The sequence below is a fragment of the Jaculus jaculus genome, chromosome 8 (genome assembly GCF_020740685.1).
Source record: "Jaculus jaculus isolate mJacJac1 chromosome 8, mJacJac1.mat.Y.cur, whole genome shotgun sequence".
NCBI classification, from domain to species: domain Eukaryota; kingdom Metazoa; phylum Chordata; class Mammalia; order Rodentia; family Dipodidae; genus Jaculus; species Jaculus jaculus.
In genome coordinates, this window is record NC_059109.1 from 54,471,789 (window position 1) to 54,491,156 (window position 19,368).

The following is a 19,368-nucleotide window of genomic DNA, read 5'->3' on the forward strand; positions in this document are numbered from 1 at the left end:
GGAGTATAGGGATGCAGGTTAAGAGAAGGTAACTGGGAGGGCTGGGGAGATGGTTCAGCAGTTAAAGGCTGTTGCTTAGAAAGCATTTCATCCTGTGTTCAGTTCCTCAGTATCTGCATAAAGCTGGATGCTCAAAGCGGTACATGCCCCTGGAGTTAGTTTACAGTGGCAAGAAGCCTTGGCATGCCCATACTCACTCACTCACTCTTTCTCCCCGTTTGCAAATAAATAAAAATATTTAGAAAAAAAAAGAGAAGGTACTGTAAAGGGATTATGATCAAAATACATTACACACATGTATAAAAATTGTCACTGAACCTGGTTTAAAAACAAATTGGAAGGCAAAAGAAGTACATGTATATTTTACTGACACGTTTTAAGCAGTAGTGGAAACAAATACCCCATTAACTGTGATTACATTAGGATTTGCTTACACTGTGCTTTTGGTCACATCACAGATTTTGGTATTTATTGAGCATAATATTTGTTAATGGGAAAAATAAAAATATATCTCAAAAATATGTGCCAGGCAGTGGGGGTGCACACCTTTAATCCCAGCACTCGGGAGGCACTGGTCGGAGGATTGCCATGAGTTCAAGGCCACCTGGAAATTACATATGAATTTCAGGCCAGCCTGGGCTAGAGCAAGACCCTATCTCAAACCCCCCACCCAAAGAAAAAAAACACCAAAAGCCAGGCGCAGTGGCACACACCTTTAATCCCAGCACTCGGGAAGCAGAGGCAGGAGGGTCGCCATGAGTTTGAGGCCACCCTGAGATTATATAGTGAGTTCCAGGTCTGGGCTAGAGTGAAACCCTACCTCAAAAAAAAATTATTTTTATTTGCGTGTGCGTGTGTGTGTGTTTACGCACACACGTGTACAAGGGCCTCTCGCTGCTGCAAACAAATGACAAGTGTGTGCACCACTTTTTGCCTCTGGCTTTATGTGGGTGCTAGGGAATTGAATCGGGCCTAGTAGACTTTGCAAGTGCTTTTATCCACTGAGTCTTTCCCCAGTCACAAGCATTTCCTTCTATAATTCACTTTTATATAGAATTTAGAGAATTGTGTAAGTTTTAGTTTTTATAACTAAGTAATGCATTTTTATAGTATGAGTTAAATAGTTTAGAAAGATGAAAATGAAAGATGTCCAAGTCTTTCATCATAAACATGGTTAATAATGTCTTTTACATCTTGCCAGAAACTTTTCTACACATATATAATGTATGTTTGAATTATTGAAGATGTACTTTAAGATGTCAGCCTTTTACATGGTATTAATTTTCTGGGTAGTTTGTGTTCATTCTAATTGCTCAGATCTCCATGTCTTCTGTAGGAAGGTGGGGCGTAGTAACTTGGAGGGTGAGGAAGTGCTTCAGGAGAAGGTAACCCTGGGAGATGGGCTATAGTGCCAGGAGAAATGAAAGTGCACACAGAAAGAAGGGCAAGGAGCTGAGAGAGCCAGCACTTGGCTCCCCATCAATAACTGATAGAATTCTCTCCTTTTCCTGGTGAGGAACAGTATTTATGCACTGATGTGGTTTTGATGTCTTTCTTTTTCAGGATCCAGCAAGTTGGCAAGGAAGCCCATGTCTTGGGGCTCTCCTCCTTCCACACTCCTTCAGTCGCAGCCGCTTGTGTTTGTTTCTTAGAATTGCTGGGCCTCGACAGCCTTCAGCTCCGAGTTGACATGAGAGTGGCAAATATAATTTTGAGCTACAAGTGTAGAAATGAAGATGCCCAGTACGGCTTTATCAGAGAATCTCTAGGTATCTCGCCTCTTCTTCATGGGGTTTATTTTGTTTAGAGAGGGAGGATAGATTTGAAGCATTGTATTGTGAGTAGTTGAGATGGAAACAATTCTTTTCCTATTTCTTCCTTTGTCTGCAGTGGTCTTTTATTTTACTTTCTTAGAAGTCACTTTAATTGGGTTTAAATGGCCCTGGGACCATTTTTCAAACAAAAATGCCCAAGTCCTAACTTTTCTTGTACATGAACATTTTTATGGGGGGAATGGGGCATGGGGGGATGGGGTAAGGTATCTGGCCCAGGCTGACCTGGAATTCACTATGTAGCTTCAGGCTGGCTTTCAACTTGCAGCACTCCTCCTACCTCTGCCTCCAGAGTGCTGGGAATAAAGGCATGCGCCACCACACCTGGCTAACACACATACTTAAATTATTTTATTTTATTTGAGATTCCATCTCACTGTGTTCTCTGTTGCTCAGGTTGACCTCTAGCTTCTGAGCTTAAGCAATCTGCCTCAGCCTCCTGAGTTGCAGGGACACTACAGGCATGTGTCACTACTCCCCACTCATAGTTTATAGTTTATTTTTCTCATAGCTGAACAAGTGCCTAAACTGGCAGACGGCGACAAGGCAACTATAGAAGAATTGCTTGCTCTCTTGGAAGAAGCTACCTGGGATAGCATCCGGCAGCAGGACGTAAACAGGTCCGTGAGTCGCATTCTCTGTTCTGGTAAACTTGTGGTGGCCTGGTCGTTCTCCTAGTACCTTGATGTTTTCATCAAAACTCTAGATCTTCTCTTGTTCATCAGCATGTGCAGACACTGAGTAAATGGATATGATTTAAAAATACATATATTTTATAGCTGGAGGGATGCCTAAGCGGTTAAGGCATTTACCTGCAAAGCCAAAGGACCCAGGGCCCACGTTAGCCAGATGCATAAGGGGGCCCTGGAATGCCTGTTTTCTCTCTCTCTCTCTCTCTGTCAAATAAATAAATAAAAATTATACACACACACACACACACACACACACACACACACACACACACATGTAATTTTTGAGAGCGGGAGAGAGAGAAAGGAAATGAATGGGCACAGCATAGCCTCTAGCCACTGCAAACAAACTCCAGGTACATGTGCCACCTTGAAAACATCTGGCTTATGTGGGTTCTAGGCAATTGAACCTAGATCCTTAGGCTTCGCAGGCAAGCACCTTAACGATTAAGCCATCTCTCGGGCCAATGGATATGATTTTAATTTTGCCAATTATCATTTTCTGGTTTGAGATGGAATTACCAGGAGATGGGAAGGAGCTTTGTTTCCTCCCTGCAGGTCTGAGAAGTCTTTCCATTGTTACATGGTGACAAAATTACAGATGAAGCAAGGGTTTTACAAAATTTCGTTTTAAGTATTGTTTTTAATTATCTCTTCCTATCATCTACATCATATGTCAACTGATAACAGAAGCCAAAGTGACTGTTTTCAAAAAGCCATCTTTTCTGGGCTGGAGAGATGGCTTAGCGGTTAAGTCACTTTCCTGCAAAGCCAAGGTGCCTAGGTTCAATTCCCCAGGACCCACATAAGCTGGATGCACAAGATGGCACATGCATCTGGAGTTTGTTTGCAGTAGCTGGAGCCCCTGGTGCATTCATTTCTCTCTCTTTCTCTCTTGCAAATAAATAAATAAAAATAAAATAAATATTTTTTTAAAGCTATCTTTTCTTTATGCCCTTCATGTCCTGCCTTGGGGATGTCCCTAAGAACACACTGTTCCTCCTGTCAACAATATCCTGCTTATGGCAGGGAATGTGCCCTCTCCCTAGTAAGGAGACCTCTGCCAGCACTCTTGAGCACTCTGAAATGAACCACACAGGGGAATTAAGCTCAGGAAGCTTCTTGTGTTTCTTCTCAGGGCTCTTGAGGATGATACACTACTAACAGAATGGATACTTGGCAATTTGGGGAATGAATGAATGAATGATGTCAGTGCTAGGAAGTTTTATCAAAGCAATTAAATAGCTGGTATGCGCTGAAAGGTTTTTTATTTTATTTTATTTTAGTTTAATTTAGTTTTTTGAGGTAGAGTTTCACTCTAGTCCAGGCTGACCTGGAATTCACTAGGTAGTCTCAGGGTGGCCTTGAACTCATTAGCAGTTCTACCTCTGCCTCCTGAGTGCTGGGATTAAAGTCATGCACCACCACACCCAGCCCTTTAGTTTTATTTTTGCCATGATGGTTTTCAAACCCAAGACCTCATGTGTTTGGCCATGGAGTGACACCTCCTAACCACTTTGAAAGGGTATTTTATCAATTTTTTTTTTTTGAGGGAATACATTGTGGTTAATTTATTTAATTTTAACTAACTTTACAGTTTCAAACTAGAGCTATCTTTTAATAAATTATTTTCCTCTACTACTTCATTCCTAATTTTCATATAGGTTATCCAGTGAATCCAGCAGCAAGTGGGCATTAGTGGTACAGTTCTGCACACTCCACAATATGAAACTGAGCCTGTCTTACCTTAGAGAATGTGCCAAAGCAAATGATTGGCTACAGTTCATTATTCACAGCCAGCGCTATGGGTACCACCCAGAGGAGGTAAGCCATGATTTTTTGAGAGATGTTGGAGGAACTCCTTTTCAAGAACACAGTGAACAATGTGTTGTAGACAATAGGCTTTTGTTTGGTAATGACATTTATTTTTCTCGAGTTCATTAGGTTGGCCTCAGGCAATGGACCAATTATTAGTACTGAAGAACAAAAGCATTTTTATGACTCCAGATTTAAATATAGAAATTAACTAGAAAGCAATAGCCAGGCATTGTGATTCAGGCATGTGATCTCAATACTGGAGATGCTGAGGAGGCAAGATTGCAGGTTCAAGGCCAGCCTGGATTAAATAGATGTAATCACATCTTGTTATTTCAGATCACTTTGTAAAATTACATGGTCACTTCTGAAACAGTTCAGGGTGAGAAAGAATTAATTTTGCCTGTGCTTTTTTTGTCACATACTTGAAAGTTTGAGTGTATATTAATCATCTAGTATGCCTTTCAGGTGAAATCCCTTCTCCAGTACTTTAATCCAGTCCTTCAGAGCCATTTAAAGCTGGCTTTTGAGAACTTGCCATCATTGTCCAGCTCTAGAGTGGACAGAGATGAAGGCAGTGAGTCCGCCCAGGAGCTCCAGAGGAACAAGGACGAGACAGCTGATCTCTTTGAAATTCTCCACCAGTGCTCAGCAGAGCCAGGCTCTTGGTGCTGGCTTCTGGCTGAGGCAGCGAAACAGCGGGCTCCTATTCTCAGCATCCTGGCCTCGTGTCTCCAGGTGAGGGGCGTGAGAAATCAAGGCCTAGGGGGCAATAGAAAAGGTAGGAAGAGGGCTAGGGAGTTAGCTCAGCAGGTAAGAGCGCTTGCTGCACAGGCATGTGGGTGTGAGTTCAATTCCCAGCACCCATGTCAAAAGCCGGGCATGGCTATACATGCCTATAACCACCATTGCTGAGGGTAGCCAGGACAGGAAAGAAAGAGAGAAGATGGGCGTGGTTGCTCTCACCTGTAACTCCATCTACCTGGGTGGCTAAAGTAGGGGATATAGAGTTCCAGGCCAGCCTGGGTTATCTGTCTCAAAGGAGCAATATCTAGACAAATAGACAGACAGATGGGAGGGAGGGTGGAAGGGAAGTCAGGAAGACTAACAGTCACAAGTGGGTAGTGAGAGGTCAGTGTTTCCAAGGTCACTGTAACTTCCTGCCGCTTGGGCTCTAGACTATTAAGTGTACTTCCATGTTTCTTGACGTTCCGTGAATGCAAGTGGCTAGCCTTGCTCCTAGTTGGCAGTCATAAGAGCACTCTGCTAGACAACCATGGCTTCTTTAGCACCTTCTTTGGGAAGGGGGACTTCTTACACAGTTCCTTAAAGCAGATCAGTGAAGGGCAGGGCTCCTCTGTTTGGCCTTTGACCTGCCACAAGCTCAGAACTGTGTATAATAGTCCTTGCTTCTTCATAGCATTTGTGTCACATTTGGAAGCTTTTGAAGCCATTTTGACTGACTAGGCAGAGTGACTTGTTCTTAGTGGGAATGTCTTTCTTAGCACTGATACATATATCTGGTAACCTATGCCCATTTATTTTATTTTGAAACTATTACATGGCAGGATGCCAGTTCTGTTGCTTGTCTCTGTGTATGGATCGTCACTTCTGTGGAGGAAAGTGTTTCAGCTGAAGCAATGGCACATATTCAGGTCTCTATAGAGGATCATACATGGGACCTTGAGGACCTTGCCACCATCTGGAGAAGTTTATTAACAAGACAGAAGAGCAGTACTCTCATCCGAGGTTTCCAACTCTTCTTTGAGGTACCAATACCCATTCTTTTCAGAGCTTGAAAGGGGTCACTTCAGCATACCTCATTAGCTTTTTGGGGGGGCAGGGGTCAGTTTTTGTTTTTTTGTTTGTTTTTGGTTTTTCGAGGTAGGGTTTCACTCTAGCTAAGGCTGACCTGGCATTTACTCTGTAGTCTCAAGGTGCTCTTGGATTTGTGGTGATCCTCCTACCTCTGCCTTTCAAGTATTGGAGTTAAAGGTGTGCATCACCGTGCCTGGCCAGCTTTTGGTGTTTCGAGGTAGGTCTCACTCTAGCCCAAGCTGACCTGTAATTCACTATGTAGTTTCAGGCTGGACTCTACCTCACAATGATCTTCCTACCTTTGCCTTTCAAGTGCTGGGATTAAAGGCGTGAACCACCACACCCAGTAGTTTTTTCTTATTAAAAGCCAACAACAGGAGCCGGGCGTGGTGGCACATGCCTTTAATCCCAGTAGGCAGAGATAGGAGGATAGGCACTATGAGTTCAAGGCCACCCTGAGACAATTTAGTGAACTCCAGGTCAGACTGAGCTAGAGTGAGACCCGAAAAACAAAACAAACAAACAAAAAGCCAACAACAGACAATAGTGCTGATAAAACTACCATCTCTGCATGTGGTAGTGACCGGGCCTTTAACTTATCCCCAGTGCTACTGTTTATTTAACAAAGTACTTCACATACATTAATATAGTAACTTCTCATTATAATCCTATCTAAAAATAATACGTGATGTGGCATGATCCTTATTTTGCCGAGTATTAAACCAATGCTCACAGAACTTAATCTATCAAGGACTTAAAGTACTTTAATAAGTGGATGTGTTTACAGTTCAGATTCATATTGTCTAATCCAAAATTGGCCCAACACGTGGGTGATAATGGGTCATTGGAGCTCACTGTGCAGGAATGTATGCTAGAGCCGCACAGCGCCTCCTAGCAGAGTGTTTTCTACCACGTGTATTGATCAAGTACCGGTTATCAGGAAGATGGATTGTTGAGTCATTGTGCCAGCCTGAGTATCCTTTTGTCCAAAAGGAAAAGCAAATGCCAAGTTTATTTCCCTGCTTTAAACACACACACACACACACACACACACACACACGACATTAATTCTACTGTAAAGCTGTGATTAATAGCATTTAATATTCTTATTGGGCATTATTCACTGAGAAAATATCCAGTTCAAGATTTTCTAATTTCAAGTTCTTCCCCAAAGGATTCCCCATTACTATTGATGTTGGAGGTATATGAACTGTGTATGACGTTCAAGAATTATAAGAAAGCAAAAGCTAAGCTTCTGGAGTTCCAGAAAAGCCTTGAAACAGTAAGTTGGAATTACAATGCTCATTTGAAGTTGATTTGAAGTTGAAATCATGGTTCTCATTCTCACTGACTGAAGTTGGCCAGCATGGCCTGCTGTGAGATAGGCCGTGGGTGGAGTCGCAGCAGTAGATGAGTGCTTATGTGGCATGATTCAAACTCCACTGCTCATGTCATCCCAAAGCATAGAAAGTAAGTATCTTTAATCCAGCAGCTCTAATTGCAGGCAAGATATGTTAGCAGCCCTGGAATTAATTTTCTTCCCTTCCTTCCTTTTTCCTTTTTTCTTTTTCTCTCCTCCCCTCTCCTCTCTTCTCCTTTTCTTTCTTTCTCCTTTGAGGTAGAGTCTCACTCATCTTGTAGTTCCAGGCTGGCCTTGAACTCAGCCTCCCAAGTGCTGGGATTTAAGGTATGGGCCACCATATATGGCTTGGAAACAATTTTCTTAAAAATACAGCAAACAAAGGCTAGAGAGATGGCTTAGCAGTTAAGGCATTTGCCTGCAAAGCCAAAGGATCCTGGTTCAATTCTCCAGGAACCAAATAAGCCAGATGCACAAGGGGTGCACGCATCTGGAGTTTGTTTGCAGAGGCTGGAGGCCCTGGCATGCCCATTCTCTCTCTCCCTCTTTCTCTCTCAAATAGATAAATAAATATTTTTTTAAAAAAACACAAGAAATGGGGAGGTAATATGATGAAGAATGGAATTTTAAAGGGGAAAGTGCAGTGGGGGGAGGTATTACCATGGGATATTTTTTATAATTATGGAAAATGTTAATGAAAATTGTGAAAATAAAAAATAAATTAAAAAAAGAAGAGAAAATAGGAAAAAAAATACAAGAAAAAAATTTCAGCAAACATCTGGAATTTATATTTGTTAGAAAAAAGGCATTGAAGAGTGTAGGCTTGGCATTTGAGTCTGAAAACATCTTTGCTTAATCTTTTTAGGTATCAATTTCTCAGGGAGGGCTGGAAGCAGAGACAGTTTAATCCTTGGCTTTCAGGAATAGTAGAGATTAAGGCCATTTTTCACAGATGAAGACAATTATTGGAGCAGAAGCTATGTCTGATAATTTATTTTGAGGCATTAGAAACTTGAGACAGTAGAACTGAAACAGTCACTTAAATTTGTTTGGAAAGAGAAAATTGGACGAGCAGTATTCTTTGCTTAATCCTGACTGAAATACCTCTAGCAATTAGTCATATGTATGTTAGAGGCACTTTGATTAACATAAAGCCATTTTATGTTAGCCATGATTGTTAAGATAGATAAATCTTAGGAATAAAGCTAATTGTGTATGTATAAATGGTACTAGTATTAGTTCTACATAACAGGTTCTAGTGCCACAATTTGGGACTAGCTCACTTGACTGGGGAATTGAGGATGGGGGCCCTTTGACATGACTTTAAACACAGGGATTCTTTCTAGACATGGAGAGTTCCTGTAGCTCTCTTCTTTTATCAAATTGAAGTGATGTGCTAGAGAGATGGCTTAGCAGTTAAGATACTTGCCTGCAAAGCCTAAGGACCCATGTTCAACTCGCCAGATCCCATGTAAGCCAGACACAAGGTGATACATGCACGAGGCCGCACATGCACACAAGGTGGTACATGTGTCTGGAGTTTGATTATAGTGGCTGGAGGCCCTCATGCACCAATTCTCTCTTTCTCTCTCAAAACAAAGGCCAGTCTGTTGGGCTTTCCCCCCCAAATATGTCATATAAATTATATATAACATTATATAAAATTATATATATATAATAAAATTGAAGTGATACACCCAATGATGGCTATTTGTCAGAATTAGCATGAACTAGGCAGAATATTAACTAATATAAAAGAAAATATATATGTGTGTATATATATTTCTTTTGCAATATAAAAGAAAAATCAGCAACGAATGAATAAACTTTGATCTTAAGGTTCAGTATCCCCAATAGTTAAAAGTTACATAGTTAACTTGATTAAACCTAGTTTTAAAAAAAAAATTTTTTTTTTGATACTTTTATTTATTTGAGAGCGACAGACAGAGAGAGGAAGAGGCAGATAGAGAGAGAAAATGGGCACGCCAAGGCCTCCAGCCACTGCAAATGAACTCCAGATGTATGCGCCCCCTTTTGTATCTGGCTAACATGGGTCTTGGTGAATTGAGCCTCGAACCGGGGTCCTTAGGCTTTACAGGCAAGCGATTAACCGCTAAGCCATCTCTGCAGCCCTAAACCTAGTTTTTATAACCTTTCATGGGAAAACTAACATCATTGAATTGAAGTTTTAACCTTGACATCATGAGGCATGGTGACACAAATTTATATAATCTTTTTTATTTTTATTTATTTATGAGAGATAGACAGAAAATGGGCACACTAGGGTCTCTAGCCCTGTGAACAAACTCCAGACACATGCGCCACCATGGATGACACAAAATTATAACCTGAATGACATTACATCTTAGAATATATTAAGATTACCTGTTTAGCCATCAACAAAACTTTTTAATAGGGCTGGAGAGGTGCTTAGCAGTTAAGTGCTTGCTTATGAAGCCTAAGGATCCTGGTTCTGTTCTTATAAAATCTTAGTTAGCTGAGCATAAGAACTTAAAGTTCTCTCTCTTACTATCTTTATACCACCAAGATCTTTAAAATAAATGTCTTTAAAATAGTAACCGAGGGCTGGAGAGATGGCTTAGCGGTTAAGCACTTGCCTGTGAAGCCTAAGGACCCCAGTTCAAGGCTCGAGTCCCCAGGACCCACGTTAGCCAGATGCACAAGGGGGCGCACGCGTCTGGAGTTCGTTTACAGTGGCTGGAGGCCCTGGCACGCCCATTCTCTCTCTCTCTCTTTCTCTTTCTCTCTCTCTACCTGCCTCTTCCTCTCTCTGTCTGTCACTCTCAAATAAATAAAATAAACAAAAAAATTAAAAAAAAATAGTAACCCAGATGGTTTGACTTACAATATTTACCCAGTAATTTTTTTCTTTAAATTCTCTGTAAAACATTTTCAAAAGTCACATAAACAGGGCTGGAGAGATGGCTTAGCGGTTAAGCCCTTGCCTGTGAAGCCTAAGGACCCCAGTTTGAGGCTCGGTTCCCCAGATCCCACGTTAACCAGATGCACAGGGGGTCGCACGTGTCTGGAGTTTGTTTGCAGAGGCTGGAAGCCCTGGCGCGCCCATTCTCTCTCTCTCCCTCTATCTGTCTTTCTCTCTGTGTCTGTCACTCTCAAATAAATAAATAAATAAATAAATTTAAAAAAAAAAGTCACATAAACAAAGCCAGGCGTGGTGATGCACACCTTTAATTCCAGCACTTGGGAGGCAGAGGTAGGAAGATTACAGTGAGTTTGAGGCCATCCTGAGACTACATAGTGAATTCCAGGTCATCCTGAGCTAGAGTGAGACTCTACTTCGGGGTGGGGAGGGAGTGCTTTCTTGTAAGCCTGAGGGCCTGGGTTCAGTTCCCCAGCCCCCATATAAATCCGATGTACACAGTGGCGCATGTGTCTGGAGTTCATTTGCAGTGGTGCTAGGCCCTGCTGTGCCCATTCCTATTCGCTGTCTGCTTCTCTACTAGCAATTAAGTAAAGTAAAATTATTAAAGAGGGGAACAACTTTTTCTTGAGATGAATTTAATACAAGGTCTAGCCAACCTGCCAAGCAGTGTTTATCAAATTGTTTCATTTTCTTCACAACCAGCTCAAGCATTCATCAGTATTTTAATAGCCAGAGGCCTGTAGCAGGCTGTGTGAATTAGCCTCCAGGGTAGCTGTACTCAGATTCCTTTGAGCCTGCCATTTGCCTTTCCCTGTCCCAAGGTTAAATGACCATGCATGTGAACATAGGCAAAAATCGTAAGTTACTCCTTCTTAAGAGGTCCCTTCTGGGGTCACCAAAATGTTCCATGGGATTAGAACTCCTGTGCCAGCAGCTCTTGAGTCTTGAGGTCTTAGAAAAGCTAAATGTGAGGTTTATTTTCAGTAGAGTTATGATAGAGAAAGCAAAGCAGGAAAGCACCCAAGCCAAAAGAAATTCTTCTCCTCAGCCAGGCTGAAGGGAGATTGGGAAAATCCCCCTTGTATAGGGAACAAGAGACGAAGGGACTAAAAGGGGACCCAGGTATAAAGAAGTACCAAGTGAAATATGTGTGTTTAATTTCACAACAATTCATAGGGTAGTTGACTTGACAGTAACTGGGGAGAACTTAAGCAAGTAACTTCATGGTTATCATTGAGTCTTTCGGACTCTTGATTTTTGTATTCATAGCCCTCTGCTCAGTACTTTCCACAAAGTGACAAGCATGAAGCTGTCCTCTGAGCCTTTACTAGTTCCTTTCATTCGTGCCCACGCTAATGGTACGAGGGCACTTTTTGGTTTTCTTTCTTTCTTTCTTTCTTTCTTTCTTTCTTTCTTTCTTTCTTTCTTTCTTTCTTTCTTTCTTTCTTTCCTTTTATGGTATTTTATCTACCATTTCAGGGGGGGAGGGAGGGAGAGAGGGAGAGAATGGGCATGCCAGGGCCTCTAGCCACTGCAGATGGAATTCCATGTACATGGGTCCTGGGGAATTGAACCTGGGTCCTTTGGCTTTGCAGGCGAGTACCTTAATTGCTGAGCCATCCCTCCAGCCCCCTCCTTCCCTCACACCTTTTTGAGATGAGGTCTCATGTATCCCAGGTTGGCTTCAAACTCATTATGGAATGGAGGCTGACCTTTAACTCTGTCCTTCTGGGGATTACAGGGGTGTACCATCATGCCTGGTTTTATGTGGTGCTGGGAATTGAACCCAGGGCCTCATGCATGCTAGGCAAGCTCTCTACTAACTGAACTATATTCCAAGGCCAAGAGATCACTTTTAAGGGTATCTTGGCTTTCTTGTTCCCACATTTGGAAGTTCTGATTTTTTTCTTCCTATGAACCGTTCTCTCAGAGACTTGTTTCTCACAGCTTGGCACAGCAGCTACAAGAGGCCACCCTATCATGCCAGCCACCTGGGTGGAGGATCAGGCGTGCATCCTGTGGAGACTTATGCTGCAGCAGTGCCATACACAGTATGAGCTGGGGAAGCTTCTACAGCTCTTTGTTGGAATGGAACATCTCTTCTCTAGCGGTAAGACAATCCTTACCCTGAAGTTGCTGTTAAGAAATTCGCTTCCTTGGACTGAGGAGATGGCTGGGTGGAGAGAGTTCCCTGCTTTAGGCAGGGCGTGGTGGCGCACACCTTTAATCCCAGCAGTGGGAGGCAGAGGTAGGAGGATTGCCCTGAGTTCAAGTCCACCCAGAAAATACAGAGTGAATTTCAGGGCAGTGTGAGCTAGAGTGAAGACCTATCTTGGAAAACCAAAAAAAAAAAAAAGAGTTCCCTGCTTAAGCTGGAGTACCTGAGTTTGATCCTTAGACCCCCACATAAAAAAGCCAAGGGAAGCTGGGCGTGGTGGCGCACGCCTTTAAACCCAGCACTAGGAAGGCAGAGGTAGGAAGATCGCCGAGAGTTCGAGGCCACCCTGAGACTACATAGTGAATTCCAGGTCAGCCTGAGCCAGAGTGAGACCCTACCTCGACAAACCAAAAAAAAAAAAAAAAAAAAAAGCTAAGGGAGGGCTGGAGAGGTGGCATAGTGGTTAAGGCATTTGCCTGCAATGCTGAAAGGACACAGGCTTGAGTCCCCAGGACCCACGTAAGGCAGATGCACAAGGGGGTGCATGCATCTGGAGTTCGAGTGCAGTGGCTAGAGGCCTGATACACCCACTCTCTCTCTCTTCTTCCTCTCCCTCTCTCAAATAAAAAAATGAAAGTAAAATTTTAGGAAAAGCCAAGGGAGGGCTGGAGAGATGGCTTAGCGGTTAAACGCTTGCCTGTGAAGCCTGAGGACCACAATTCAAGGCTTGATTCCCCAGGACCCACGTTAGCCAGATGCACAAGGGGGCGCACGTGTCTGGAGTTCGTTTGCATTGGCTGGAGGCCCTCGTGCACTCATTCTCTTTCTCTCTCTGTCTGTCGCTCTCAAATAAAAATTAAAAATCAAAAATTAAAAAAAAAGCCAAGGGATTGTCTAGCTGCCTGTCACTGTGGGTGGGTTCTAGGTTCCAGCCCTAAGGTGTGGAGTAGATTTGGAATTCCAGTCTAAAGATATGCAAAGTGCTTGAGCTTATCCTGGGGTTCCTGAAGTGTGCTTGCTTTCTTTTTGGTGGTGGCTTTTCTCTCTGCTTGGATCTCTGAAAGGGAGGCAACTTCTGCCATTATGGAACTGCCCCTGGATCTGTAAGCTTCAAATAAATTCCCTTCTTCCATAAAAAAAAAAAAAAAGTCAAGAGAGACAGACAGGAGAATTTCCCAGCATCTTGAGACAAGTGGATAAAGAAAAATAGTAAGACTGAGAGAAACCTTACTTCAAACAAGATGGAATGGCCAGGACTGCCTCAGAAGTTGTCCTCTGACCTCCATACGCATGCGCAGCATGCACACCTGCGCTCACACGTGTATGTGTGACCACACATAGGCATGAACACACATACACACCGATACAAGTTAGCTGCCTTATCCTGAAACTGTTTTTGGAGGGCATTCAGGATATTCAAGTGTATTTTGATAGTTGATATTATGTTTTTAGCCCATAACTGAGTGTGAAGAAGCTATTTATAACTTTAAATTTGGCTTTAAACATTCAAAATATAGCACAACAGCATCTACCATAAATAATGCCACATTCCATATTTTGTTTTGTTTTTTTAAGGTAGGATTTTGCCCAGGCTGACCTGGAATTCACTGTGTAATGTCAGGTTGGCCTTGAACTCACAGCAATCCTCCTACCTCTGCCTCACAAATTGTAGGATTAAAGGCATGTGTCACTATGCCCAGCTTCATTCCACATTTTTTAAAAAAGACAAAATGCCACTCTGGAGAGAGAGAGTGAAAATACAGAAATATTCTTTTTTTTTTTTTTTCTGGAAAACAATCTAGAATCTTTATTACTCTCTGAACAATCACCAAGGCTGGGCTCAAAGAGAACTAGAAGGCACAATAGTTTGCTCTGGGTTTGTTATTCATATTTTGGGGACTTGTCTTCTTGTGTGTGGTTTGACAAATACAAATTAAAACACACACAAAAAAATCTATTTCAATAAAATCTAACAGTTCAAGAAAAGGCTATCAGTTGCATTCTAGACATTTAAGATCTATGTCACAATTCAAATTCCAATGGTAAAAACAGTAGATTTAGAATTGTTTTGTAATCATATATCAAAAGAAAAATGCATTCTATTAACACCTTTTATTCAATTAACCATGCCAGCAAGAATCAATGTCAGATTTCCCAAATGGCAGTTTTTCCACATCAGAAGATCATCGATACTCTCCAGAAACAATTTGGATTTTTCCTACTTCCAAAATGTTTATCAAATCCTGTATCTTACAGGCTTTTGAAACACGTACAAAATAAGAAATATTCCACTGAATGAAATATACCAAATGTCAGTAATAAGCGACACATTCCTTTGGGGAAATGGCTATTTAAAAAAAATCCAGTCCATATATGCAAATAAGCAAGGAAATTCAGTCTTTGTTTTCTTCTTTAAAAATCTGTTACTCCTAAAATATCATTCCACAAAATTGGAAGTGAAGGACTAAAAAGGTCAGGAGAGGAATGGAAGGGTGGAGCACATACCATGAACACAAAGAAAATAAAATTGTACAAACTCAAGCAGTTTATAATAGACTAGGGTCATCACACTCCAAGACACCAAAGGCTGCTGAAGAACTTCACCATTCTGTAGGAGCTGGGGTCTGACTGCTGCTTGAAGACCAGCGAAGGAAGAGCAATTCACTGCCGCGGAGCAATCCCCCTTCCCACTCCAAATCCTGGCTTGTGTACCATGCCTCCCCGGGGAGGGCCTCGCATTCCACCGCCCAGCCCACCTCGAGGGCCTCCAGGCCCCCCCGCAGGCGGCTATCTCGCCGGTCTCCTTCCCTGGCAGCTTGAGTCTTCTTTTCTTCCACATTCAACTGGACTTCACCTCTGAACATGATAGGCCTGTTGCTAAGAACCTTCTGAACAGGTTCAGAATCATCAAACACAACAAAGCCGAAGTTGGGTAACTTCCCACCACTGTTGATGCGGAGTTCCACCACATTCCCATAATTTTGAAAAAAGTCCTTCAGTTCTGACTTGTCCACTTTGTGTGGCAGGTTGCCAATGAAGAGCTGGTGACTGTCAGGGTGTCTCACAATTCTTCGGGGTTCAACATCACCTGGCTCACCAGCTTCGCGGATTGGCCGCGGTCCCCGCTGAGGAGGAGCGCTGATCCGCTGCTCTCGCACTCTTTGGTCTCTCTGAGGCCTCTGCGGTGGAAGCTGAGATTCCGGCTTAGACTCTGGACGGGGCTGTGAAGCTCGCACTTTAACAACGTGAGGTGGGATCCCAGTAACAGGAACAGCTCCACTGGGAGGAAGTTCTTACTGGTCACAGAGGCCCAAGAAAATGTCCTCAAATCCTCCTGCACAGTCTGGGCCATGTCCGTTGGAGCTGGAGAGGAGCTCTTCTGGGCATCCTCGGGAGCTGGCTCTTCCAAGACCGGCTCGGCCTTCTCCTCCTGGACTTCAGGAGCAGGCTCTGGCTCTGCTTCTGGCTCAGGCTCAGCAACAGGCTCCTCTAAATGCTCCTCCAAGTCATTGCTGACAGTCTGATCATAGAAAGTTCCAGAATCATCGGGCACCACTTCAGGTGTCTGCTGCCTCTCTTCAGCTTCTTCAACTTCTTCCTCACATTCCTCTTGTGGCTCAGTGACAAAGCCACCAAAGACCTCGTCCTGGTACCTGAAGATGTCATTATGAACATAGAACTTGTTGGCCACAGAGCCCTCAGGAGCAAGGACAAAGGTCTGCATGAACCTCCGCAGCGCCTGGTTGTTGTTGGAGAGCAGGCCCATCACCTGGACCACCACACCATCATTGAGAGTAGCGTGAGCATCCACATGGCGAATCTTGGTATGGCAGTTGGTGAAGTTTTGCGACATCACTTTCCTATGGATTTCTTTCTGTCCATAGACTGCATCTGCTGGCTTTCCATTGGAATCCAATCCCCCATGCACGTAAGAAGAGTTCTTTCCATAAAACCTAACAACCCTGTAAGAAGCAAGAGGAAGACTGGAGACATGAAGAAGGCACCACATACCTATGCAGCATATCGGGGCTTGGTTCAGCAGTGTGTAGTACTGCCTCACAAACTCCTGCCCAACCAGCAGGGAACTAGGCTTCTCCATCACCATTGCTTTGGTCAATTCAACCTGCGCGGCTGAGCGGGAGAGGAACAAGCTCGGCTCCACGGGGACAGAGGCTGCCAGGAACTCCCTCGCGCAAGTGCGTCCGCACCCAGAAATATTCTTTAAAAACCTGTTTGAGGCTGGGCATGGTGGTGTATGCCTTTAATCCCAGCACTTGGGAGATAGAGGTAGGAGGATAGCTGTGAGTCTGAGACCAGCGTGCGACTACATAGTGAGTTCTAAGTCAGTCTGGCTACAGTGAGACCCTACCATGAAAAACAAAAACAAGCCAACAACAACGACAAAAAAGAAATTTGTTTTAGGGCTGCAGAAATGGCTCGGCAGCTAAAGGCACTTGCTTGTAAAGCCTCATGCCTTGGGTTTGATTCCTCAGAACCCATGTAAAGCCAGATGCACAAAGTGGCAGGTGTATTTGGAGTTCATTTTCAGTAGCAGGAGGCCCTGGCCTCCATACTCACACTATTTCTATGTGCTTCTTTCTCTATCTCAAGTAAATAAACACACAAACATTTTTAACAGACCTGTTGTACTTTTTTTTTTTTGGTTTATTTTTATTTATTTATTTGAAAGTGACAGAGACAGAAAGAGGAAGAGACAGAGAGAGAGAGAATGGGCGCGCCAGGGCTTCCAGCCACTGCAAACGAACTCCAGACGCGTGCGCCCCCTTGTGCATCTGGCTAACGTGGGACCTGGGGAACCGAGCCTCGAACCGGGGTCCTTAGGCTTCACAGGCAAGCGCTTAACCGCTAAGCCATCTCTCCAGCCCAAGACCTGTTGTACTTTTATAGCCCTAGGACTTGGGAGGCTGTGCCAGGCATTCTCATGCCCAGGCTAGTCTGCACTACATATTTAGACCATGTACCAAAACAAAACAAGAAAACCACTTGTGAATTTTTTCCTTCTTGTTTACTTGCATGTCTGTGGTGTGCATTCACATATGTGTGCATATATATGTGTGTGTGTGGAGGCCAGAGGTCGATTTTGGGGTTTTTCTTAAACTACTCTCCTTGTTCTTTGAGTCAGGATCTCTTGAAGAAAGCTCACTTATTCTGCTATTTTAGCTAACCAGTGAGCTCTGGGGCTTCCCTCTCTCCACCTCCCCATCACTGGCATGACAGGCATGTGCCACCATGGCTGGCATTTTATAAAAGTGCTGGGGATCAAAACTTAGGTCCTCCTCTTGTGTGGCACATACTTACCCACTGAGCCACCACCCCAGCCAGCAAAGAAACCCAACATGCCTGGACTGATAATTGTTGTATAGTGTATCTCACAGTCTTCAGAAGTACCACTGCTTGGCAGGTAGCTTTGGAAAAAGCCTTCATGAAATGCTTCATCTACACGTCCCTTGTAAGAGGCAGACTCAGTGAATGGGGGAGCATATCCCTCACACACAGTACTGGCAGAGAATTCTTGCTTTGTCTCTTTGTTTACTGTGTTGGAATTCAAACTCAGGGTCACATGAATGCTAGCTGAGCACTTCAGTATACTACTCTTCCAGCCCAGAGAATTCTTTTTATAAAAATATATAAATATTATTTATTTATTTGAGCAAAAGAGAGGGAAAGAGGCAGAAAGAGAAAGTGAGAATGGATGTGCCAAGGCCTCCAGCTGCTGCAAATGAACTTCAGAAGCATGTGCCACCTTTTGCGTCTGGCTTATGTGGGTACTTAGGTATTGAGCATGGGTCCTTAATCTTTGCAGACAAGTTCCTTACCACTAAGCCATCTCTCTAGCCTAAGAGGTAATTCTTTTTTTTTTTTTTTTTTTTTTTTTTTTTTTGAGGTACAGTCTCTGGCCCAGGCTGACCTGGAATTCACTATGTAGTCTGTTGGTGGTGGTAGGGGGGAGGCTTGAAGTCATGGCAGTCCACCTACCTCTGCCTCCAGTGTTGGGATTAAAGGTGTGCACCACCATGCTTGGCTTCTGAGAGAAAATTCTTTTTCTTTTTTAATCATTTTATTTATTTATTTATTTAAGAGAGAGAGAGAATGGGCATGCCAGGGTTTCTAGCTGCTGCAAGCAAATTCCAGACATATGTGTCACCTTGTATATCTGTCTTAGATGGGTCCTGGGGAATAGAACCTGGGTCCTTTTGCTTTGCTGGCATGTGCCTTAATTGCTAAGCCAGTTTTTCAGCCCCGAGCAAGAATTAATGTTAATAGGTAATAGTTTCCAGGGACAGCAGTGAAAATGCAACTGAATCTCCCTGTGTTAAGCAAACAACAGAAGGAGCAAAGGTTGCTTTCATCTGAATATAGTTGCCACATTCAAGCCTGAGGTACTGGCCAGCTGTAATTTCAGTTGTCCTGCACGTTCTGTGTCTTGATCCACGTAGTGCCTGTATTGAATGAACAGATGACCATGCCAGTTTGATTGAAGTATGAGTAGATCTCAGAGAGAGATGGGACTAGGCTGAGTGAATGACTAAAATCTTCCTCAGGGTACACACTGCTGCTGCATTGAAGGGCACAAAACCTGGCATGATCACTCACAAACAACCCCAACAATGAGAAGGCTGGAGCAGGAGATTTATCATAAGTCCAGGGCTAGCCTGGGCTACATAGTAAGGCCATCTTAGAAAAAAAGAAAGAGAATCAGTTAGGTGTGGTGGTGTATGCCTTTAATTCCAGTACTTGGGAGGCAGAGGTAGGAGGATCACCATGAGTAT

General features: G+C 43.3%; 1 protein-coding gene and 1 pseudogene across 1 annotated transcript in view; one reads left to right on the forward strand and one right to left on the reverse strand.

Annotated features, from left to right (window-relative positions):
- The window catches only part of Spg11 (SPG11 vesicle trafficking associated, spatacsin), a 100,322-nt gene that overhangs the window by 55,623 nt on the left and 25,331 nt on the right, over window positions 1–19,368 (forward strand). Inside the window, exons 22-28 of the mRNA XM_045156991.1 lie at window positions 1,564–1,769; window positions 2,344–2,452; window positions 4,186–4,345; window positions 4,805–5,074; window positions 5,905–6,105; window positions 7,329–7,436; window positions 12,367–12,529. Coding sequence (XP_045012926.1) covers window positions 1,564–1,769; window positions 2,344–2,452; window positions 4,186–4,345; window positions 4,805–5,074; window positions 5,905–6,105; window positions 7,329–7,436; window positions 12,367–12,529 — 1,217 coding nt within the window. The remainder of the gene's footprint in view (window positions 1–1,563; window positions 1,770–2,343; window positions 2,453–4,185; window positions 4,346–4,804; window positions 5,075–5,904; window positions 6,106–7,328; window positions 7,437–12,366; window positions 12,530–19,368) is intronic.
- On the reverse strand, window positions 14,675–16,764 carry LOC123462800 (annotated as a pseudogene).